The sequence below is a fragment of the Elgaria multicarinata genome, chromosome 3 (assembly GCF_023053635.1).
Source record: "Elgaria multicarinata webbii isolate HBS135686 ecotype San Diego chromosome 3, rElgMul1.1.pri, whole genome shotgun sequence".
Classification (NCBI taxonomy): Eukaryota; Metazoa; Chordata; class Lepidosauria; order Squamata; family Anguidae; genus Elgaria; species Elgaria multicarinata.
Window position 1 is genome coordinate 121,193,623 of NC_086173.1, and position 25,438 is coordinate 121,219,060.

The following is a 25,438-nucleotide window of genomic DNA, read 5'->3' on the forward strand; positions in this document are numbered from 1 at the left end:
GGGGAAGCCTGGGACACACAGCTCTGTTCCCCAAGAGCAAGCTGTCTGTCGCTGACCTCCACGTTCCACACACCAGTTGCAAGATCAGTGGATACAGTGACTGAAGGAAGAATTCCATTCTCCAGTTCTAGACATGGTAGCTCCTTCCACTTAGCCATCATCTGAAGGACAAGTTGTAATGAAACCTTGGGGACAAGATATGGGGTTCTTACAATAAGAGAATTTTCTCTTCTCCCAGGCATTTAATAGCGTATGCTGAGTTTTTTAATTGACCCCAGAATAGTTGTTTTTAAAAGAAATTGTCTGTTTTTGTTTGTATTTTATGCTTTTTATGCTTTTAAATTCTGTATACTTGTTTTTAATGTTCACTGTTTTTAACTTTTGTAAACTGACCAGAGAGCTTCGGCCATGGGGCGGTATATAAATGTAATAAATAATAATAATAATTTAGAGATCATCTAGTCCAACCCCCTGCTCAATGCAGGCTCTGCGTTGCAGGGTGCAGCTGTAGCAGGAGTCAGCAACCCAGCACCCGTGGGCATCCTGGTGCCCACAAGGCCACCCACCCCCCACTATTGCTTCTGCCTCCCACCACACTCAATAGCTAGGAGGCCAGAAGTCAGCAGAACAGGTTACATGTCAACAAGGATATCATGTGAAACCCTGTCAAATGCTTTGCTGAAATCAAGATTATACTATATCTACAACATTCCCATTATCTACCAAACCAGTATAAAGAGAGAGAGAGAGAGAGAGAGAGAGGGAGGGAGGGAGAAGGCTCGTTTGGCATGACTTTTACTTGACAAACCTATGTTGACTCCTAGTAATCAATGCAGTTTTTCTACATGCTCACAGACTGACTGCTTTACTATCTGTTTGAGAATTTTTGTCCAGTGTTGATATCAGGCTGACTGGTCTGTAGTTTCTTGAATCTACCCTTTTCCCCTTGAAGATGGGGACAGTATTTTCCTATCTCAGTCTTCTGGCACCTCACCTGTCCCCCAGGAGTTCTCAAAGTTTACAGATAGCAGCTCGGAATTAATGTCTGCAAGCTCCTACAGCACCCAAGGATGTAATTTATCTGGCTCTCAAGATATGAACTCATTTAAGGTAGCTAAGTGCTCTCTAACTGTGTCCTTACTTATTCTGAGCAGCAAATCCCTCCATAAATCATTTGTTCTAGTTGTAACAGGTTGAATACAACTCCCCATCTGGGAAAAGACTGAGGCAAAATAGGAGCTGAGTAGTGTTGCCTTCTCTCAGTTACCTGTTAACAATTCACCATCTTCCCTAAGCAGCAGACTTACCCCTTCTTTGATCTTCTAACATAGCTTTTTTGTTGTTTTTAGCATCCCTCAGTATCTTTAGCTGATTCTGGGCCTTCACCTTCCTGATACCATGCTTACAAGTTCATCCAACTCTATTGCACTCCTCCTTAGTAATATGTTCCTCCTTCCATGTCCGTGATCCTTCTGAATCTCAGCTCATCAGAGAGCACCCTGCACAGCCACATAGGCTTCCTTAAATGTCCCCCCATTTTCCCCTCTCATGGGAAAAGTTTGTGATTGTGCCTTCAGTATTTCAGGCTACAGGCTCCCCCATCCCTCTTGAACCCTTTTTCTTTCAGGATTTCTAGCCATGGGATGCCACCCAACATTCCCCACCCCCCAGCTTTCTGAAATTGGCTTTCCCTAAAGTCCAAGATATGCTTCCAACTAAACTGAGCTTTCTTCTCTATTACTATTTCCAAGATGACATGATCCCTTTACCCTAAGTTTCCTGTCACTTTCACTTCATCTACTATTTCTTCCCTGTTGGTTAGGATTAAGTCCAGGAACAGCCTCAAATGACCCAAGTGAGCAACAGAATTCCATCTGATCCTAAAAAGGTTGCCTGGTCTGGAGTGGCACCTCAAGCTGAGAAACTTCTCTCTCTGCTCCTGTCATTTGCAATGGAATCTTCACATGATTGCCACCATTTTGATCACTTATGTTCTGCATGATCATAGGAATAGTAGATAATGATAAAGAAATAAAAGCCCACCACTGATTGGGATAGTGCAGATCCAGAACTGTAAACTGTGCCTGAGTATCATATTAGCTACAGTGAGAGCCGTGGGGTGTAGTGGCTAGAGTGTTCGGCTGAGAGTTGGGAGATCCAAGTTCTAGTCTCCATTCAGCCATGGAAACCCACTGGGTGACTTTGAGCCAGACACAGAGTCTTAGCCCAACCTATCTCACAGGATTGTTGTGAGGATAAAATGGAGATTACGTACACTGTCTTGGGTTCCTTAGAGGAAAAAAGGACAGGATATAAATGTAATAAACAAACAAACAAATAAATAAATTAGTTACAAGAGGCAGGAACAAGCATAGTAGTCAATAGACACACTCAGTTTTTTCTTTAAATAAACAAGAGGAGGTCTAAGGTCCATCACTCCAACTGCAAAAGGTATGGAGGATGAGTCTGTATCTAGTTGTCTAACTATATAAAAGCCACAGACTTTCCAGAATGACAAGAACAGCTACATTTGACATGTCGCTGCATGACACTTCCCCATTATGTTTTTTTTTTTTTTGGTGGGGGGGAGGGGACTTTGTAACCTTTTATTTTTGTGCCTTTCACACACACCCCAGGCCATTTTTATCTCCATGGCTGCCTTATACTTTTTCATCAAGCAATTGAGAGTGGGATTTTAAGTGGACAAATAGCAAGAAAGGAAATGATTTAAGTCTTTCTCCTGCCATTTCTCCACCTGAACTCACAGTCATCCACTGCTGTTTTGCGTTGAAAAAACAAAACCACATCTTGGGGGCTGGCGGATAAGAAACGTGCAACTGCCTATAACATTCACTTTAGCCCTTCCTTGTAAGTTGGCAGTAGGGGCCCCCTTTTAAGTCACCTCCATCCAGAACCAGAACCACAGATGTACTTTTTTTTCTTCAAACGGTTCAGTCATATGGTCCTTTAATTGGACACCAGACAGGAGACAAATCAATTTCTAGAGATAGTGAAAATAAGATGCTGAGTCTCTTCTCTCTACTAACTGAAAAGTAGACTAAATTAGCTCGCTAAACCCAGCCTGATGTGAAGCACTGACCTGAAATGAAGTGTCCTTGAGGGGAAAGGAATCAAATGGCCCTTCCATTTGGTCAGGCTGCAGCAGCAGCCACTGCAGCATTCCTGCTTCTGTGGCCTCTAAATTACCTCACATAATTTACATTCTGCCTATCATATGAGGCAGAGGGAAAAGGAAGTGGTTGCAAAAGGAATACGGAAAAAATATATTAGCGAAAAAGTTTGTGTATCGTATTCATAATGGGTTGAGGTAAATATAATTAGCCTTAGAGCTACTCTCTGTGGCCATTTTATAAAGTCTAGGGCACTGTCACATTCCCATCAGCCCTAGCAGCATAGCCAATGGCCATAGATTAGGAGAGCTGGAATCCAACAACATCTGGAGGGCCACAGGTTCCCTGCCTCTGTAATACAGGGAAGGCATTAAAATGGCAGTTCTTCTAGTTATCTGTGACTCCATGTAACTTTAACAACTCAGCAGTAAAACATCTGCTTTTGATGCTTAAGAGCCACTCCTAGTTAAGTAGACAGTCCTGGGCTACATGGATCCGGGGGGGGGGGGGAGGGCTACAAATTTATTTGTCATTGTGAGCATTCCTCTCCCCTCTGACGAGCATGATGAGCTACAGAACTCACAACTGAGAAAGGAGGTGGGGGATTGCCTGTGCTGGCTAAGGCTCTGGAGGCGCTCCAAGTGGACCGTGCGATTGTGGGGATGGTCCCTTGCCCCCCTCCACAACGTCAGGCTCAGAACAATGACAACTGAGGCTCATCTGTGTTGTTCTGTGCCTTGGAGGAACTCCAAGTACCTCAGAAACACACTGTGGAACAGATGAGCTCCAGCTTTCCTCCTGAGCTCAGAGCTGGGGGAAGTGGATGGGCCGTCTCCTACCTCACGCTGCAATTCAGAGGTGCTCTGAACACATCTGAAGTTCAATGTAGCATCAGACAAAGCAACAGCCCTTGCCCACAGTGACAGTCAAAATTTGGGGACTCCGGATGGTCTGTCACGACACAAAGCAGCCTCGTATGTTCCCATTAAAACTCATGACCCTGGGAGATATTAGAGCTGACAGTCTGCTATAGAAAGAAATGCAAGTGCCAAAAATAAGGAATGCCCATTATTGACCCACGGACACAAAACCTCAGCTGAGACTCAACTGTGTAATTTGGGCATTCTCCAAGTTGGATGACCATCAGGAAACCCAGATGCCTACACCTTGATTCTATTACAGGATTGTGTTCCTCTATGCATTGGCGACACTTCTGACGTATCTTGTCATGGTCAGATGATATCTTCAGTTCACTTTAAACGTGCTTCCAGAAGGAGAGCCAGAGTGAAGTAGTGGTTAGAGTGTTGGACTCGGAATCAGGGGATCCCGGTTCTAGTCCTCACTTAGCCATGGAAGCACACTAGGTGACTTTGGGCCAGTCACAGTCTCTCAGCCTGACCTACCTCACAGGGTTGTTTTTGTGAGGATAAAACAGAGAGGAGGAGGAGGAGAATTATGTATGTCACATTGAGTTCCTTAGGGGGAAAAGGTGGGATATAGATGTAATAAAATAAATAAATAAATAAATAAAATAAAACTATGCAGCTATTCCATCTTGTTTTTCTTAATGGACATTCCACAAGAAGAAAAAAGATGGGAGAAACGTTCTGTACAATTCCGTGAGTGGGGCAGGGCAATGGCACAGTAAAAGCTTCATCTGTCAGTAGCCTAAACCACCAAAAGCATTTAGTCTTTGATCTAACAGCGTGTGGCTACACGACTGGCCCTAAGAATTCACTCCATCAAAAACAGGGAGAAAATGTTCAAGGGGCATTTGAATTAGATGCTTTATATGGATAATTGACCAAGAGCTTTCAGACATCATGAATTCAGCACAGAGCAGCTCTGCTACTAATGGGTGGGGGGATTTAATGCACGCCAGTTTTATTACATGCATAAGTATGGGGTAGGAGGAAGGAAAGAAATGCTTTGCGTGTTATATTGATGATCCTTGCATAATGCTGTGTCAGCTTTACTTTGTTAAGGGCAACAACAACGGTAGAATATGCAACATTCATATTTTGAGTAGCAGAGAAGAATTTAAAGTGGTGCTGCTTCTTCGGGGCATCTAGAAAGAAAACGTACCTTTTTTTCTCATTTTGCAAACATATACTGGAAAAGGGCGCTGCCTGCTTGAGACAAACACTTTATTCCCTTCATGCTTACCACCCACCATGCATGACTGCCAGAACAGGCTCTCTGCACACGTGCCTAAAATTGGGTCAACAGATTTGTTTCCACAGGCAGAAATGTGTGCCATGCTTGTAGGTATAATGACATTTGTGCTGAATCGGAAACTACAGCCAAGTTTCTTTGTGAAGGAAAGGATGTTAACATTGAAGGTGAGGAAATAAAATTGACTTCCTGGACGGCAACAGAGAGCCATTGTGGTGTAGTGGTTAGAGTGTTGGACTGGGACTCAGGAGATCTGGCTTCTAGTCTCCACTCGGCCATGAAGCTCACTGGGTGACTCTGGGCCAGTCTCTGACTGTTAGCCTAACCTACTTCACAGGGTTGTTGTGAGGATGAAATGGAGAGGAGGGCCATGAAAGCCCCTTTGGATTCCTTGCAAGAGGAAAAAAGGTGGGATATAAATGTAGTAACAAATAAATACACAAATAAACAGCAAAACAGTGTTTTAAGAAACATACGTGCATTGGCCTAAATAAGGAACTTCCCCACCACCCTCTACTTATCCTTTTGGGAGTATGAGGAGAAAACCAGACCAAGAGATATTGACACAGAGACAAATTGGGAAAAACCCACACTAAGGCCTGTTTGCACTACCAAAAATACGGACATATGTATGAGATGAAACATCCCTGAATAAGATGGTTAAAACTACTATCAACTATATAAAAAAAGTTTATCTAGTCAATATAACTGGAGAATATTAATATCAAAATTGGCAAAGAATAATTCAGAAGAAAAAATTGGGAAGAAACATACTTCAGTTCTAATTCTATTTTTCTCACACACACACTCTCTAATCTCTGTGTTGTTTATTAATTCAAGTTTCCCTCTCCGCCTTGTTTGAATTCTCCTTAAGAGGGGAAAAAATCATTCACAAGATCAAAAGGTCTGCATTCGCAGAATGTGTAGAGTCTTGTCGGGTTTGAGCTTTAAATTATTTATGAATTGATTTTCAGTATTTCTATCCTGCCTGCCTTTCTATAAAAAAGAATATTCAAAATGGTAAACAATGTAATAGAAAGTAAATATATATATATAAATGGATATGATGACACACAACTATGAAATTAAGCCACAGTAAAAATAAAAGTCAGTATAAAACCCAGCAGCAGCCTGAAAATGATTTTTAAATATAACAGCAACACAGTAATCATAGAACTTTAGAGTTGCAAGGGACTCTAGAGGTCTTCTAGTCCAACCTCCAGCTCATAGAATCATAGAATAGTAGAGTTGGAAGGGGCCTAAAAGGCCATCAAGTCCAACTCCTTGCTCAATGTAGGAATCCACCCTAAAGCATCCCTGACAGATGGTTGTCCAGCTGCCTCTTGAATGCCTGTAGTGTGGGAGAGCCCACAACCTCTCTAGGTAACTGGTTCCATTGTCGTACTGCTCTAACAGTCAGGAAGTTTTTCCTGATGTCCAGCCGGAATCTGACTTCCTGTAACTTGAGCCCGTTATTCCATGTCCTGCACTCTGGGATGATCAGACCCTATAATGCAGAATGAACCCACAGCATCCCTGGCACATGGCTTCCCAGTCTCTGCTTAAATACATCCGTTGAAGGAGAGCCCACCACCTCCTGACACCATCTGTTCCACATCAAACAGCTTTCAGTGTTAAGAGTCCCATAAGGAATTTACCGTTACGAATCCCATTGCATTCCAAGGTAACACAAAAATGTTGGTCATGAAGGTCTCTGACAGACAAGCATAAAAGGTAAAAACAAGTCAACTGCGTGTTTTAGTAATGGGATACGGTCAAAGGTCATTCACCCTGCTCTGTCCCAAGGCACATTGATACTGTGGATCCACAGTAATCCACAGCATCCCTTGGCAGATTAGTCCATAGAAATCTAGATTAAAGCAGACTATTACTGCAAGAACAAGACTCTCCCAGCAGCAAAGTTTACTAATGGTTAGGTTGTGAACATAAGAAAGAAAGGAAAGGAACCTCTCGTGCAAGCACTCGAGTCGTTACTGACTCCTGGAGGGACGCCTCCTTTCGCTGACGTTTCGTTGGCAGACTTTGTAGAGGGGTGGTTTGCCATTGCCTTCCCCAGTCACAGTTACCTTTCCCCCAGCTAGCTGGGTACTCATTTTACCGACCTGGGAAGGATGGAAGGCTGAGTCGACCTGAGCTGGCTGCCTGAGAACCAGCTTCCGCTGGGATCAAACTCAGGCCGTGGGGAGAGTTACGGCTGCAGTAACTGCCACTTACCACTCTGCGCCACACGAGGCTGTGAACATAATATTTATTTATTTCCAGGTATCATTGTGAAAAACTGAGAATGATATCTGCTACCAACTAAACAATCCAGAAGGTGGATGAAGGCAAGCCTGGTTTGGACAAGGAAAGGGTGAAATATCCTTCCAGGGTCATTAGCAAACCTGAACCAAAAGAAAACTGTTTTGAAATCCTAAATGTGACATTCAGCTAGATCTTGTAAGTGTAAAACAAAACCCATCCACTGGCCTCCTCTTTGAGAAACTTTTCTTGGTCCACTAACATGAAACTTTGCATCTTTTAAAATCTATTTTAAAGTGTTTTATTCTGTTTTTATTTTATTTTATCTTGTACACTGCACTGAAATTTTCAATGGGGAGCGGTATATAAATATTGTAAATAAATAAATAAATCTAACCACCTCAAACTCCAATCCCTGCAAGCTAAAGGTCAAAGGTCATCTGCCATTAATATAAACTGGGCCTGCAAAATTTGTGACTCACCAGGTTGAACACAACACACTGTCCATGTATTGTGTGCTTCACAATCCCCCAAACAAGCAGGAAAACCAGAAGATTTATTTGGGCCCGTAGTGAGCTGTCAAATATTGTTGATCACAAATATGGTGTGGAGCCCCAATATAAACCTAGCAGATTACTCTGTCTCCTCTGAATGAATGCTTAGAGTCGGTAATGGGCTGGATGAGGAAAAACAAACAGAAGCTGAATCCAGACAAGACAGAGGTGTTTGCTGTCAAAGCCCACAACCTAGGTTTGGAGGTGTGTCAACCAGTTCTGGATGGGGTTACACTCCCCCTGAAAGACTGTGTTCGCAGCTTGGGGTGCTTCTGGATCCGTTGCTCCAAATGACAGCCCTGATAGATGCGATGGCCAGGAGTGCCTGCTATCAGCTTCGGCTGATACACCAGCTGCGCCCTTTCCTAGAGTTAGAAGACCTAAATACGGTTGTGCACGCGCTGGTAACTTCGAGGCTCAACTTCTGCAATGCCCTCTACATAGGGCTACCTTTGTGCCTAGTCCGTAAACTTCAACTAGTTCAAAATACGGCAGCCAGGCTGGTCACCGGTACACCTAGGGGTGACCACATTACACCAGTTTTAAAATCTCTTCACTGGCTACCAATTAGTTTCCGAGCAAAGTATAAAGTGTTGGTTATCACTTTTAAAGCCCTATATGGTTTGGGTCCAGGCTACCTGCGGGATTGCCTTCTCCCATATAATCCATCCCCGCACACTCAGGTCCTCTGGGAAAAATCTACTTCAGCTAGCAAAAACTAGATCAACAACTGTTACCCAGAGGACCTTCTCCTCTGCTGCTCCCAAACTGTGGAATGGCCTGCCGGAGGAGACTCGTCAACTTAACAGTCTACTAGCATTCAAGAAAGCTATAGAGACTGATCTCTTCCAGCAGGCCTATCCAGTGGAATTTTAAGATGTTTTAAAAATATTTTTAGGATATTTTTTAACAATTATTATGTTTTAATTGAGTATTATGTATTTTATCGTTTACTGTTGTTCCCCGCCTCGATCAAAATGGAGAGGCGGGCAAGAAATAAAATTATTATTATTATTATTATTATTATTATTATTATTATTATTAATCAAAAAAGGATGTTGCACTGACTGATCGTAACTTGTGCAAGTTATGCCTTGTGGCAGTCAGTGATTACCACACTCAAAAATTTATCCAGCTAAGCAAGGCAGAAATAAGGTTGGGTCCAGACTAAGTTAATTGCAATTAGGTCTCACTGAAATCAATGTGAAAAGTTTGCCACGACTAACTGATTTCAGTGGGACCTAAGTCTGGATCCAACGCATTGTTCTCCATAATCAAAACTGGAGGGAGCCAACAGCCAGCAAAGCAAGAATCCTGCAAGGGTGGGGTGGGGAGCATCCAAAAGGAAACAGTGACTCATTTGACTCAGGCAAGCCTGTGCAGCAATGCATTGCTCTTGCTTAGAGCTTGGCAAGAGCATAAGAGAAAATGGGCCAATTCCAAGCCCCTTAGAATGACAAGCTTTGTTAAAGTCTGATTTATTTATTTATTTATTTAAAAAACCCTGGCGATTTTACAACCATCAATTCCACCACATTTACAGGGAATAACAGCAGCATAACAACATGGACACATTATTTTATTTCGAATGAAAACACTGCACTGAGGTTCTTGAAGGAAACGGGTGATAAGAATGTATTATGAATTTAATGGTCAGCTTCTGTGTAAATGAATACACACACACACACACACACACACACACACACAAACAGAGTCAAATATCATGTGTCACCCACAAACTACCTGTGTCACAATACAACCACAATCCACACTGCAATTACAGTTTATATTATATTATTTTTTTCCACATATTGTTGGGACAAGGGCGGGGTGGAGGAAGGGTTTGACAATGGTATCTGCTACCAAAAGAGCTAGCTGGGCAAAATGCAGACTATGGATAATAAAAAAATGGAACACAAATATGCCCTGACCTTCCAAAAGCGGAAAATTGTCTTCCTTGTTATGACTTTTCTAAAGAGACATTGAATTTTACTATATCTATATAGTACAATATGTTTCTCTTTCCAATGTATATTTTTCACTTCCCGCCTACATTTATTCGGTGCATATCAATTTGTTCATGTACCTAGATGTACCTAAGCTAACACTTAAAAGTAAAACGATCTTTGTGCTTTGTTCAGTTAATGCTTCTTGAAACGGCATTCAATGTGATGGCAGGTACTTTTAACGTCTTTATAAAAAACAGCAGAAAAAAATGCTGTTCCCGAGAAAATGCAAGCTTGCTGCTCCCCTAACCGAAGCGATATCAAAATAATCGATTCCTTCTGGTGCTATACCAGGGTGGCTGAATTTAGGCCATAAAGCAGAGTGCCCTTTGGGTTAATCAAGCTGTGGACCTGCCAAGATGATTACAACGCGATTTTAACGGATTGTGACCATTTCATGGTAGGCTGCTTTTGATGGTTAAAGTCTGAATGCTGCAGCAAAAATTATCACAATCCCCCAAATCACCCCCCCCCCCCGCAACGATGTTTGGCCTAATGAGAAAATATAGCAAACTGTGTTGAAGTAGAACATAAATAGGTAGGGCTTTCTGATAAATATTTCATGGCAGGCCTGAGCTTCCTATTACTACTCTCTTGATGGATGCACAAGCTCAAAGTCACACACAATTAGAATTCAGAGGACGGTAATAAAGAAGTGACCTCTATGTGTGGGAGACACCTATTAACGAAAGGGAACACTATCATCATCATTTGAAACCCAAGAGCAAGGTCTCTAACCTTTCTGCTGGGCTGTCAGGCTCAATAAATCGGATGAGAGGCGGAGAAGAGAGGGTTTCAGTAGCAAAGATCCCCCCTTGCAGCTGCAGTCCAAAGCCGTTCAAGGGGTCGCCTCTTAGAATCACCTCTGTTGTTTCTGTATGAACAATCTGCCCGCCAGGACCTACGGTACTAGAGGCCAACGACACTGAAACGAGAGAGAGACAGGATCAAGTTGGCAACACACCCTTGTGGAACATCTGCAACTATTAAGAGCAATGGTTTACCCTTCTTATAACAAGAAAGCTATCTGCAAGTGTAAACCTGCCATTTTTAAAATAGATTCTTTTCTCCCTTAGCATGGGCTTTCGCGGAACTCAAGCGGCAGAATTAGATTTTCTGATGAGATCTGACGAACACCTCTGGCAACAGAGCAACTCTTCATTGAACGGCCCAGAAATGTGTACCAAGCAGTGCTAGTAGAATCCAATTTCTTAATTGGTTGATCAAATCCACCCTTCCTTAGGGGCAGAGGGGCAGAGAAAGTCATTGTCATACTGTGCAATGTACGTGTCAACAATGGGGCCCACAGAGACAGACAGCCCACAGCTAGCTAGTCTCAAGTTAAAAGACAAACACATGCAGAATTTTCAAGTCATTGGATAAAGTAGTGCTGTGGTTATGCTACCCTTCTCAAGTAGCTGCTGCAGGAAAGATGAGACCAAGAAGGAAAGGGAAGAGAGCCAATTATCTGTTCACTATCATACAAGTGAATGGGCGAAAGACCTTTGGTCAGTGAGTTCACAAATTTACTTGGCTAATGTTTGCCATTTTGAGGTGGAAGGAGCAGGCAGTAGCATACGCTCCAGCCCACTGCACGGTGTGTGTGTGTGTGTGTGTGTGTGTGTGTGTACGTGTGCGTGTGTACAGTATGTGAGTGCTCCATAAGCTCAGGTGCTCATGGGCTTGAATTTCACGCCCTTTGGAAAGAGTACACAAACTGGCCCTCTACACATGTGGGCCATAAATACGGAACACTGTAATTCTTGATATTGATCTGACTGGGGAGGGAAGTGGGTGGCAGGAAGCTAATGAGTCATTTCCCTCAAACAGCCTCTCTGTAGGCCAAACCAAATATCATACTGTTCATGCAATTAGCAATTGAATCAATCACTTTTAAAGAACAAACAGCAGGTGTGTGTGTGTGTGTGTGTGTGTGTGTGTGTGTATGGAATCTGAATTGGAATCAGGAGGTAAGTATGTTTTAATCTGTCCCCCGCCACCGCCATGGCTCCAGCTGAGAACTTTCATTGGCACCAATAGCAGCTTTCTTTCGTCATCGCAAATCACAGGTGTAAGAGTTCCTGATTTGTAGTATTTGGGGGAGGGGGAACAGAATCGAAAGGCCATGAGGAGCTCAAAGGTTCCCAACAGTACTTCATGTAGTGGAGAAAGAATGCACAGACTGAGTATTTTCCTTTTATGACTCACCTAACCTTCCCCAAAAGCAAGGAACTGGGACAGAAATTTAAGGGAGAGCGCTAATAATCCTGACGAGCCCCAAGCAGAGTAGGCCTATCTACTGCCCCAGCAAGTGCCTGTGGACCTTACGTGAGCTTTTGTGCTCCTTCTTCCGCTGTCTTCTCCTCATCATGGTGGCCCGTGGGCTCATGGGGTGGTTGCACCGAGGTAGAGTATTGGAATTCTGGCAGGCAAACCCTGATGTGTTCATTGTCGGAGATGCAAAGTTGGCCGCTACGAGGGCTGGACAACAAAAACCGAAGAGCCAAATTTAGTGTTGGAAATGAAACAGCCTTGTTAGCAATAAATCTGAACCCAGCTCTTCTTGTCACCTAATGACATCTGCCCTTTTGTATACCCACTGGGTTGCCTGAGACCAGACCACAATGAGCAGCTAATGGACGAATATTTTCTTGTCCCCAAGGAGTTTTCCATTCTTTGTAGGATACCAGCATATTTTCTGGCCTACAAGACTGCTAAATCTGTCAAATCCCACATTATTGCAGGGTTTCCACAAAGCGTTCATTGCAGGGAATTCCTCAACTCCTCCACATACATTATTTTAGGAAAGGAATTAGGGAAAGGTTGTCCTACTACACCATATATGGACTTGTGACTCTTTGGAGCACAGATGTGACATAATCTTGGACCGAAGGCTGATCTACATTATAATCTGCATTCAATTGACAAGACAGGGAGGACTGGGGACAGATAGGTTTCCAAGGAGTACTGAGGATGGGTTTGGGATGTACGGATTTTGGTAAATCTGTTCTATCTGGGTTTCGTGGACTGTTTGGCATCTTATGTTCCATCATCCACTGATTGACGGAATCAGACTTTTTTTAGGGATGTATGAGAATTTTGTTCCTCTTGCGCAAGTGCGCATCAGCACAAATGCACATTAAGGCTCAGGGGCATTAGTGCAAGTGAAAATTTACACAATCCCCGCCCACCCCTCCAAAAGTAGAAACCTGATCCACAAGTCTGCGGAATCCGTGTGACTCAGAAAAATGCAGATTGCTGCTGAAACTGCAGTTCGGATTCATAGAAATCCGTATTCATTTAAACCCATTGTGGATTTCTCTAACATCCCAAGTTAGGGTAGAGTCAGGTGGCAGTGGAGGAGCAAGGAAGGAAAATCTGAGACACTTTAAGGGAGCTTTTGTTAGAAGATGGTGGGTCTTCAGAACAAGGGCAGGGACGTGGCTTGACGAATGAAGAGACCAAGGCTGGTTCACAAGAGCAGCCAGTGTGGCAGAGACTGCCTGACAATGTCTGCCTTGCTGTGCTGCCTGATGAGAACCGAAAGTGTGGCTGTGCTGATTAACAGAAAAGGAAAATAAGCTGTGTTACACTTGCAATAATCCTGGCTGGACGTCTGGTTCCAGGTGGGTGTCTTGCAGTGGCCCGGATGGTGGGTATGGCAGTAACTGACACAGGGATCCCAGCAGTGGTGGTGGTCACTCTTTTGCACTTTGACTTTGTCCAGCATAATACAGGGAACACAAGAAAAAGAGAATGTCAGAAATATACATGACATGCAAAGCAAGCCTGCTGGTAAACCCACCATTGAAAGGATGTGAACTGACCACTCCTGTGAGTTGCACAGGCAATGCAAATCAACACAGTGTCTCCTCCCGTTTGGTGGACTAAAGGATAAAATCAGCATCACAGATCCTACTCTCTGGCCCACCATTAGGCACAGGGCTTTCTCAGTGGTGGCCCCACACCTCTGGAACACTCTCTGCAGGGACATACATATTACTAAATCCTATCTTTCAGCTATGCAGCTTTGAAAACCCAAGAACTATGCAGCCTGTAAGGATTCTACCCTATAGCACAAGACCCCTTTCTGAATATGAAAACCAGCAAAATCTTGCTTTGAATAGTTCATACAGAATTAGAGTAGATTTACTCAGTGAATGCAAGCTGTCTTAGGGAAGGGGGAGGCATTAACCATCCCCCCTAGTACATTTCTCCCATTCCTAAGCAGAGTGCTCTAATGTTCATTTGGGAGAGTGTGAACTTATCTACAGGGAATTTGGGGGATCACATTTGTGAAAGAATTATTGTTCATTTTTACAATTATTATTAAGAGGCCATTCCCAGTTAACTGGGAGTAAGCCGTGCTCAACTCAATGGGACTTACTTCTGAATAGACATGTATACGTCTCTGCTGTAAATGGTGGAGAGAGTTTCTACAAAGCCAGAAACTAGCTGTTGCTGCTTACTCAATTTTAGCAGTATAAAGTGTGACCACAAGGTCAAATGAATGTAAGAAGCTGCCTTTTGCCAAATCAGATCCTTGGTTCATTTAGCCCAGTGCCATCTACTCCCGACTGGTAGTAGTTTTCAGAAAGGGTGGGTCACTTCCAATCCAGCCCATTTAACTGGAGATGCTAGGGACATGATCTTCTGCAGGCAAAACATGGGTTCTATCCCCAAGCTCTCCCTGACCCAAAATAATAAAGGACAACAAACAAACAAAACAGGATTCTGACACAGAAGATGTGAATGGAGACCTCTACTTCATCAGCAAAGGCGACTGGTTCCTAACCTGGTGCCCTCCAGATATTTTGGAGTCCCAGGATTCCTGACCTTTGGCCATGTTGGTTGGCGCTGAACATTGTTGAAGTCCCAAACATCTGGAGGCACCAGGTTGTGGAAGCCTGAGTTAAGGCCTCAAACAGCTACCCTAGCTTGTTGGACACTAGAGGAAGTCTCTACTCGGCCTGAATTAGGAAGTTCATGAAAGATATTTCTAGTCCCAAGTCATACTCCTCTAAGAAAGAGCTTCAAGTCTTGCTTCAAGTAATGAATATTATTTGCCCATGTGATTATTTTTCCTGATTACCTTTCAGACAAGCAAAAGGGAGCAAATAAATGCTCTCTCTTCACGCATGTATGCAAATGAAACTCAATAAGCATGACTGAATGAAAGAGTAGAACTTTTTGGAACTCTCCTCTCTTTTTTGTAGATAAGATAGTGAATGCAGCTGCTAATGTCTCTTGATAAAACCAGATACAAGAGTACCCAGAACACAGTTGCAAACAACCAGCTCAAATGATTATAATGATACCAATTGCCCGCTGAAGCTTAGGGTACACTGGGTAGCAGACAAAGGGGAAATGGGCTGCTGATGTTCTAAGCTATCCATGGAAACAATGCTTTAGGTCAAAAGTATGGAGTGCCGTCACTTGTCGTGGTAGTGCCCCCTGTCAGAGAACTATTCTTCTGTACTATCTGGTGCTCCGTGTGCTGCCAGCATTTAAGCTGCATCTGAAAGTTCAATTTGTAGAGAGTATCTCATCCGTGAAGGATGGTTATTGGACTGTGCAAGGTTAAAAGATCTGGCATTAAAGCGACAGTATTAGTTCAAAACCTGGACTTCTGGAAATTCATCCATGACTGAAACTATAGTCACTTTTTCCTAGCCATACCTCTGAATACCTTCTATGTTCCAGCTGGCTATAAGTCTGTGTGCACACCAACAACTGGCAATCTACACATTCTGAACTGTTTCACCAATGCAGAAAGATGAAGTACCGTAAAAAGCTAAGAGGGATCAAACAGAAGAACATAAGAAGAGCCATGTTTGATTAGACCAAGGGTCCATCTAGTCCAGCACCCTATTCACACAGTGGCCAAACAACTGTTGACCAGGAACCCACAAGTAGGACACAGGTGCAACAGAAACCTACTGTCCATGTTCCCCAGCAACTGGTGTATTCAAGCTTACTACCTCGGATACTGGAGGTAGCAGATACCCATCAGGACTAGTAGATATTGATAGCTTTCTCCTCCAGAAATTAATCCAACTCCCCTTTGAAACTATCCAAACTGGTGGCCATCTTGTGGTAGTAATTTCCATAGTTTAACTATGCCCTGTGTGAAGAAATACATCCTTTTATCTGTCCTGAATCTCCCACCAATAAAAGCTTCATGGGATGACCCTGGGTTTTACTATTATGAGAGAGGGAGAAAAATGTCTCCCTAGCCACATTTTTCACACCATGCAGTGTGTGGGGAACCTGCAACCTTTCACTTGGGAGTAAAGTCCCCAAATGCCAGTTTTCCCTAGAAGCAGCAAGGAAAAGGCTCTCTCACTGCAGAGGTAAGAACCACTGTGACGCAGCAGCCAGAAGACCACCCTTTTCCTTTGGATTGCTCCATGTTTGAATGTCGGAAGTTTTAAAACTCCAACTGACAAGCTAGGCCAGGATGCAGGTTTCAGACATTTCCATCATTTGACAGCCGTCTTTCTCCTCCTGCCAAATAATTTTTGGTCCTGATCCCAAAGGCCAATTTAGTATGTAGCAGGTAGACTTTATTCAAAGGCTGCCACCAAATTAAAGAAAACTTAAGTCTAGGCCAATTAATCATACAGGTTTTAGTCAATTAATTGATCAATCAAATTTGCATAACTTTTCGTGAATAAGCACAGTAGTTCTGAAGCAAAAAGCATACTTTGTATTTAGATGATGCAGACGTGTGTCACAGCAGGCATTGTTTTAGAACAGGCATTATCTCCTAGGTGAGGGAAAGGGGCTTTTCTAAAATGATGGCTGCTATCTACTATTCTTGAAAGTACTTTATTAAAATGTGTATACTTTTTTTTATTAAAACATTTATGCCTTTTTTAAAAAACAATAAAGTTGCCTGCACAATTAATTGGAACATCTTTTAATCGATGGATCAAAAATTTCAGTTTCTAAAATAAATCCATCTATTTCAATTAAAGTTGCAGCTCAAATTTGATCCTCATTGCAGCTTTGCCCGGGATGATAGAGACACAGGAACATAGGGCATCTTATTGCTTCATCAAGAACATAAAGATCACAGACACACCTTCACTTTAGCTACAACCTTTGGTTTGTACATCAAGTGTAATAACTGAAAGACCAATATTTACATATAACTTACTTTAGAACCACCAGTTCCCCTATCTGCCTCCTTAACTGAACAGTTATGAAATTATGAGTGCAGTCTTTAAGAAACAGCTATTGTGTATGAAGAAAAGAAAACCTTAACAGACCAAATGAGAAGGCTATCTGTACAAATCCTATGATCCAACCAAGGGCCAGGTACCAGTCACCCCACCCCCTGCTCTTAGATTCCTTTCAGAACCTTATCTAATGTTTTAGTGGAATCACAATGCCAGCCAACACTCCTTCACTGGACATAGCTGCTTTGAAATGCTGACAATGTTACACACCAGCTCCAACAGGAAGCAGTGGTGCACCATATCTTACAACCAATCTTGGCACACATACCCGTGTCTGGAGGCTTGAGGGGCAGACGACTCTGGTGAGCAGGTAGTATCTCCAACTTGACATTTTCCGATGTTGCGGCTAAGAGCTGGGTGGCTTCCAACAAGGAACAGTGTTCTGTGCTGGTGCCGTCAATGGAAAGGATGTGATCGCCAACGTGCAAGGCCCCACACCTGCAAGAAAAACCCCACAGAACCACACGAGCAGAGGAGTCAACCTATGATTATTACTACACCCATTCAAAATCCAACAGATTCACACACATGTACACCCCCTCGCCCAGGTCCTGATGGCACTGTGTCAAATCTATTATCTGCAATGTTCTTTGTTGGAGTTCAGCTGACATCAACATTTTAAGAGCTGGGCATTCAGCCTTGGATTCCTCCAACTGAAAATATCTGAAATCACAGAGATTTTATACAAAGGTAGATCAAGATGTCTTGGCTGAAATGCCAGGAGACCTTCCTCTATGAACTTTAGCAGAAATCTTCATGTGCCAAAGAACGTCTGAGAGTTATCTTTATTGTAAGAATCCAAGGGTGTTTCCAGGTAATAAATAACCCCAGCTGTTAGTTTCATTTGCTTTTATTCTTTGCCATTTGGCACTTTAAAATATAAAATAGAGAGAGAGAGAAAGGGGAAGAGAGAGTCAGAGAGAAATCAGGGCCACTGTGAACCAGCATTGGAGAAAGGGACCTGTATAACTCAAAAGAGCTTTAAATAAGCAAAAGGTTTGTGAAATTGCATGCTTTGGTAATAGATAGCATTTATACTTTCAATAATAATAATAATAATAATAATAATAATAATAATAATAATAATAATAATAATAATAATAAAATTATTTCTTACCCGCCTCTCCGTTTGGATTGAGGCGGGGAACAACAATAAGTATAAAATACATAAAACTGAATTAAAAACACAGTATACATTATTAAAACATCCTAAAAACATCTTAAAAACATCCTAAAGAAACACACACCCTGGTCCAATGTTATACAGTCACATTCAATAAACACTCAGAGTAGCAAAAGGTGTGGTAGCTGGACTGGGTGGGTGAAGCAGACTCACGTTTCCTCAGCAACAAAGAATAAGAAAAGGGGCAGCTTTGCATGCTGGAGAAATAAATATTCCCCTACCAGGAAAGACTTGTAGAACCAGTACAACAAACAGCACAAAAAACAACAAGGCAAACTTCATAGCATCTGACCCTTTGCCAACAAATCTTCATTCTGCACACACCCGAGGATCTCAAGCAGACATACTGTATGTGATACCCAATGAAATATGTAGATTTATTTACATCTTGAAAACTCAACTGGGCGTAATTAATCTTTGACAAATTAAAGTTGGTTGTCTTTGACCACATAGTATGCTAAATTCACTGCCAGTAGCACTGTCAGATGTTTACTGTAAAGCTTTGACCCAGGTGTTCCACAGCACTTTGCTAATATTAAAGGTTTTCAAAGTTTCTACCTTCAAATAACACTTTCCCACATTAAGTTGCTTTTCAAGGAACACTAAGAGTGTGCCTGGGTTCCCTGCATTTTGCAGAGAATTCTGGGAGATAAACTACTGGCATACAATCATTTTACACAGGACACTAGAGACTAATCTGTTGCACTCTGCTATTGCCCTGTCAAAATGGAGGGCATGCCACATGTGTGAGGAAAGATTAGTCTAGGAATGGAATGCTCTCTTTTCAGGGAAAGCCTCTCAAAAGCTTCAAGGAACCTCTCAAAAGCTTCCAAGAGACCCACAGTTCCCCACAGCACAGTTTAAAAACCACTGCCTTATATGTTCACCCCTGTATATCCCCACTCTTTAAGTTATAGTGAATAACTCTTATTTAGGAAGCATTGCTGGTATATATTTTCACATATATTTTCTGCACAGCACCATGAAAAATTGATGGCGCTATATAAATAATAATAATAATAATAATAATAATAATAATAATAATAATAAATAATAATAATAATAATAATAATAATAATAATAATAATAATAATAAACCTCCCTAATAGGTTACGGGTGGGTGGGGAGGAGAGGGAGAGACACATTTCAGTTATGAGGAAAGAGTAAACAAAACAGACTCAAGAAAACACCATCACAGCTCAGCTTCATACCTGTCTACAACACTGGCTGGCTTGATCTTGTCAATGACTATGACCTGTTTATTCCGATGGGTGTTTGTTGCTAGCGTGATTCCTAGCGCAGAGCCTGGAGTCTTTGCAATTTCCACTAGCAAAGGGCCTGAAGCATTGGCTACTGTATCTATAAAACAAAACAAAACAAAACACGCATTTGAAGTTGTTTCTACTTAAGTTCTCCCAAATAGGATACACCGACCGGACTGGAAAAGACAAACGACGACTGTCATGCTATGCTTCACACAAACAGCCATGTAGGGCATACAAATCTCGATGGCTTGGTTTCAAGGTATTCTGCAGACAGAAGGTTGCTGATCCAGGGAAGCATTTCTGCTGGTGGAATGAGGAAAGAAACCATCTTTGTCCCACTGCAGTCCCTTAGCCCCCCCACCCAGATCAGTTCCAGAGGGCTAGAGGATCCTCAAGAACAGTGTGGGAGGTGCTGTGGATGGCACAACGGAGAATCAATGAAGATCCCCCCTCATTTCCCCCAGTGGGAAAATTCTGAATGGAACGCCACTCCTGCTGGTGAAAAACTGGATTCAACCTCATATCTTTATTGAGAAGCTCCTCTTGTATATATGTCGCTGTTGAAAATTCAAAAGGAGGGACATCCATTACTCTTACACACATCTTCTCTATATTTGCCGTTGTGCTGTCTTAACTATCTACGTTTCAGAGGGGCAGGATAAAATCTGCTGAGGGCCGACTGGAATAGTGGACAGATAGGCAACAGGTAACCAGCTGGTAGCAGCCAGCAGAAACCAGCAGCCTAGTCTTTCTTTTGCATTCTGTGGCTTCTTGGCAGACCCTTGGGCATCTCAGGCCAAAATGATGAGGCAAATGGGGGGCTCAGGGTGGGATGGGTCCTCAGGAAGCTCCAGCCGGCCTCTCAGTGGTCTGGACTGCTTGTGTTGGACAGACTCACAGACTGGGCTGCAAGTTCAATAAAACTGTAACGTTTCTCTGCAACAACATACCTTCCAGCTTGGTGTCTAGCTCTTTGCTGGAGGCCAGATATGGTACCCTCCATCTGAGCTGGCATCTGACTCATTGCATAAGGCCATGATAACAGTGCTCATCATCATAAAGTGCAAAGGGAAGACAAAGGAACAAGGAAGGGAATGTGCAAAGAGCCATGGGCAATTGCACCTCCCCAGTGTATAACTACCACCAGACCAATTTGGAGAGGCACCTCTCCTTCTGAAGTGCCCTGGAGTATATCAACAAATGTGCTGGTATTATGAAGTATGAATAGGCTCTTCAACCTTGACTTCCCCAGCTCTCATCCTCATTACTTTGCCCATAATGGAAGCAAGCACAAGAAAAGCAATAAGGCTATAGTTCTATACCCACTTACCTGAGAGTAAGTCTCACTGAACTCAAATGGGGCTAACTTCTGAATAGACATGCATAGGATTGTACTGTAAGGCATTTAAATATTTGCATTCATTCAGATCATATTTCTAAATTCAGCCTAAAATAATAAATATTTAGGATGCTTTACATTGCCTCATTTTAATATTTAATTGTTGATCCAAGCATTACTATGTTCTCTTCATAAACTATTATCTAGCCATATCCTGTTGATCTTGGTTTCAAAAGTTCTAATTAAATATTACTTAAGCAACACTGTTAAATCTAAACAGCTAGAGATGACACCAGACAAAAGCCTTGCAAGATCTGCTGGCATGACTTTAATCTGAGCTATCCAGCTGTTCAAATTTAGTAAAGCTATCTTGCATTGGCATGCAAATGACCTGCAAAGCTTGCAGTACATTTTTGTTGGTCAAACCTGGTAAGCACAACTCAGTTGCTGGACAATTAAGCTTAGTTAACACAGAAAGAGAGAGGAATAAAAGCTTTTCCAGAATTGAATTAAGTAAAGAAGGCAAACTCCATGTTAGGCATTATAAGAAAAGGAATTGGGAATAAAACTGCCAGTATCTACTGCCTTACAAATTTATGGTGTGACCACACTTAGAATACTGTGTACAGTTCTGGTCACCACACCTAAAAAGGATATTATAGAACTGGAAAAAGTGCAGAAAAGGGCAACTAAAATGCTTAAAGGGCTGGAGCATCTCCCCTATGGGGGAAGGTTACAACAGCTGAGATTGTTTAGCTTGGAAAAGAGGAGGATAAGGGGAGAGATGATAGAGGTGTACAAAATTATGCATGGTGTGGATAATGTGGATAAGTTGACAATTTTCTCCCTCTCTCAAAATACTAGAACCTAGGGTCATCCCATGAAGCTAATTGGTGAGAGTTTCAGGGCAAATAAAAGGAACTACTTCTTCACACAGCGCATAGTTAAATTATGGAATTCACTACCACAATATGTAGTGATGGCCACCAATCTGGATAGCTTTAAAAGGGGGTTGGATAAATGCCTGGAGGAGAAGGCTATCAATGGCTACAAGCCCTGATGGTTGTGTGCTACCTCCAGTATCCGAAGCAGTAAGCCTGTGTGCACCAATTATTGGGGAACATGGGTGGGAGGGTGCTGTTGCACTATGTCTTGCTTCATTGGTCCCTGATTGACAGCTGGTCGGCCACTGTGTGAACAGAGTGCTGGACTAGATGGACCCTCGGTCTGATCCATCATGGCACTTCTTATGTTCTCATGTTCTTAAGTCTAACCAGCTAAGCTATACATTGGCATTCAGTTATTTGATTGAAAATACCATTTGTTTCAATAGGACTTTGTGCAATTAACTGTGTTTAAGATTGCAACCTAATGTAATGGGACAGCGTTTATGTTTTTCTGATACACTATGCAGGATTGTTACTTGTTACTTTAAATCCACTGGATCAGGAATTTTTTAAAAATCTAATTCATACATGAATTTTAAACCCAATGCTAGGCAAGATACAAGAGTTATGTTTGTAAATATACATTTGTTACATTCACATGGCCAATGGCTAATTGTTCCTCCCCAATAGTAGTGGTAAGTTCTGTGGCTTGATTTGAACCACGGTCAAGGTCAGTGTTAGAGTGTCCAGAAAGAATGAAACCTTAACAGCACTGCTTTTCAATATTATTTCTGTCCAGATCAAATTACTAGCAGATTCATGGCCAAATATTGCTCATTGGCAGTAGGAATAATATCCAAGCACTTAATATTTGGAAATTAAAGGACCAATGACTTGGCACACGTAACTACTGGCCATCTTTCACTACTACAAGATTTATTTATTTTTTAATGATATGAAGGTTTGTGGGAGATAAAGGAGCCTGCTCAGAGCAGCAAATACTCGTACTGTCCAGAAGCATAAAAAACTTCCTCCCACTAAGGCAGGAAAAAGCTGTCACAAAGCAGGAGGATTTATAAAGCAGATTAAAAAAAAATACTACCATGCAGCCTGCAATTAGGACCTCTGGTGCACTCAGGATATGCAGAGGCTAGCGAGTGTCATAGTAACCTATTCAGTCACTTCAAAAGAAAAGCTGATGGAATCAGTTCAAGGAAATCCTGTATCCCCTGCCTCTGACGAGTCAGAGCAGGGTTTTTAACTCTCACGGCACTTACCCTTGTCTGCTTTACCAAGGAGCTGGTTTTACCAAGGAAAGTCCCCATTTCCGGGTACCTGCCCCTTGTACATGATGGTCCCCGACTTTGCCTTTGAGGGATGCCTCGTTTAAAAAGCTTTTGAGAGTGGGTTGCTAGCATTGCCATTTCTTCAGGGTTCAGCTGCCTCTGCCCAAAGTCCCTAGAAGTGAAATCTTTGAACAGAGTGGTGGACACACGTGGTTTCCAGTGCAAATCCATGTAAACACAGATGCATGAAAACTAAAGGTACCATGCAGAACAGAGCCTGCCATTTCCACATACTGCAGCTACATTTTGAATGGTTGATGATATATCGTTGAAGAAAAATGTTTTATAAGTATATCGTGAACCAGAAAAATACAAATATTTAAATTGGGCCAGGATAGATTGTTGCAGAGTAAATGAGGTTGGAAGAGAGGGGCCTTATCATTTGGCAGAGTGAGGCAATTGCCTGAGGTAGCAGCTGTTGAGGGGCTGGGTCAGCAGTGGCAGCCTCCTACCCATTCCCCCTTCGTTGGAGGACACAGTATGTCACACAACCTGTCCTGGCCTCCCTAAAACTAGCTTGCTGCCTCAGGTGTGGCAGAGGACACTATCCTAACACCAGTGTCGAAGTCAGATTCAACAGTCAGTCCAGCCAGCTTCTGTACATGGAATGGGGGGCGCGTGCCATGTGCTTTTATTTATTTTTGCTTCAGGCAGAAAAATGGCTTGGACCAGATGTCTATACACCTTCAAAGCCCTACGGTGGCTGAGAATTGGCGCTGCATCAGTTATACATCGCCGATTCGCAGCCAGCGCAGTGCTTTTCCCTGAAGCTGTGCCGTAAAAATGTCGTGGACTTCTTTCTCCAGAGCAAGGTCACCACGGCCCTTCCGCCATGCAACCTCACTCTGGCATCAAGCTGGGGGCAGTGCAGGGTGGATGGAGACTTGTGATTGGTCGCCAAAAGCCAGGAAGAGAATGGGGGTTGGCTCCTGAACCCGGATGAGCACCAGGAAACCCTGCACTCCGTCCTGGCATGAGGATTTCCCACCCCACAGCAGAGATACTGCAGGGTTTCAGAGGGAAGGAGCGGTGAAGCGGCGCCTTGAAGACAGCCCTTGGCCTTCAGCAATGCGTAATGGGTGTGTGGGAGCCTCGGGCAGTGATCCTTAATTTGAGAATGAGAGTGTTAGTTATAAGCAGATCCTGATTTTCATAAATGAACTGATGGAGGGTATGCCAACTGCAGGATAATATCCAGAGCTCATGGGTCCCCACTTCCTAATCAGCCTACAGCAGGTATGCAAATAAGGATACCTCCTTATGGAGGATTTTTCAGCTGACAAGCACAGCAGTCGTATACTTTGCACCCACAACCACAGGAAGATTGCACTGATACCCCATGCACATCCCTAGAGGTCCAACAGAATGAAAGACTGACACGTTGAAGCCCAGATAAAACCAAATTACGGGCCAGGGAAGAGATTTGTGCAAAATCCACATGCAACCACGCCCCTCTGTTTTTGCAACAATTCCTTCTGCAGTGGCACGAAGCCATGCAGGACGAGGCCTTCTGAATACCGTCTCAGCTCCCTCCCCAGGAGCTGCCAAGAAATCATCTGACCCTCCTCCCGGCTCGCCCACTGCAGCTCTTACTAGAGGAAGTGCACCAATAAGGCACTGCAGAGAAGTGTCTAAGAGTTCCAGAGCAGGGAGGAACAAAGAGACTTTTGGCTTTCCTCACTTTGGAACTGTCACAACCCCCACCCCCATAATACTGCTAAAAGGAAGAATGCTTAGAGTAGCTGGGAGTGAATGTTTGTGTGGAAGGACTGTGTTCTCCAAAAAAACCCCACTACTTTAATTCTAATTGTATGTCTTTTGCACCAGGGTCCAATTAGGGGATCTCAGGATTCTAGTAAAAAATGCTACATAGATGAGGCAAGGGTAAAGTATCCAGGAAAACAGCATGGCTGACATCCTGAACAGGAGCACTCCACATAATACAACATTTTGTTGTATTATGCAGAGCATCTGTATTGCTAATCTTCAAAACAGCTTCCTGCAACCTAAAGCTTGGATTGAATAAGAAGCAAGGAATACTTTCAG

General features: G+C 42.8%; 1 protein-coding gene across 6 annotated transcripts in view; it reads right to left on the minus strand.

The window, feature by feature from the left end:
• GRIP2 (glutamate receptor interacting protein 2) overlaps window positions 1-25,438 on the minus strand; it is a 260,283-nt gene that overhangs the window by 47,447 nt on the left and 187,398 nt on the right. For 5 of the 6 annotated variants that reach the window (XM_063121400.1, XM_063121399.1, XM_063121402.1 and 2 more), the window contains exons 8-12: window positions 19,767-19,914; window positions 17,641-17,810; window positions 13,720-13,845; window positions 12,457-12,609; window positions 10,867-11,053 (exon numbers count right to left, since the gene is read on the minus strand). In XM_063121400.1, the coding sequence (XP_062977470.1) occupies window positions 10,867-11,053; window positions 12,457-12,609; window positions 13,720-13,845; window positions 17,641-17,810; window positions 19,767-19,914 (784 nt within the window). The remainder of the gene's footprint in view (window positions 1-10,866; window positions 11,054-12,456; window positions 12,610-13,719; window positions 13,846-17,640; window positions 17,811-19,766; window positions 19,915-25,438) is intronic. The other variant, XM_063121401.1, reaches the window with a different exon arrangement.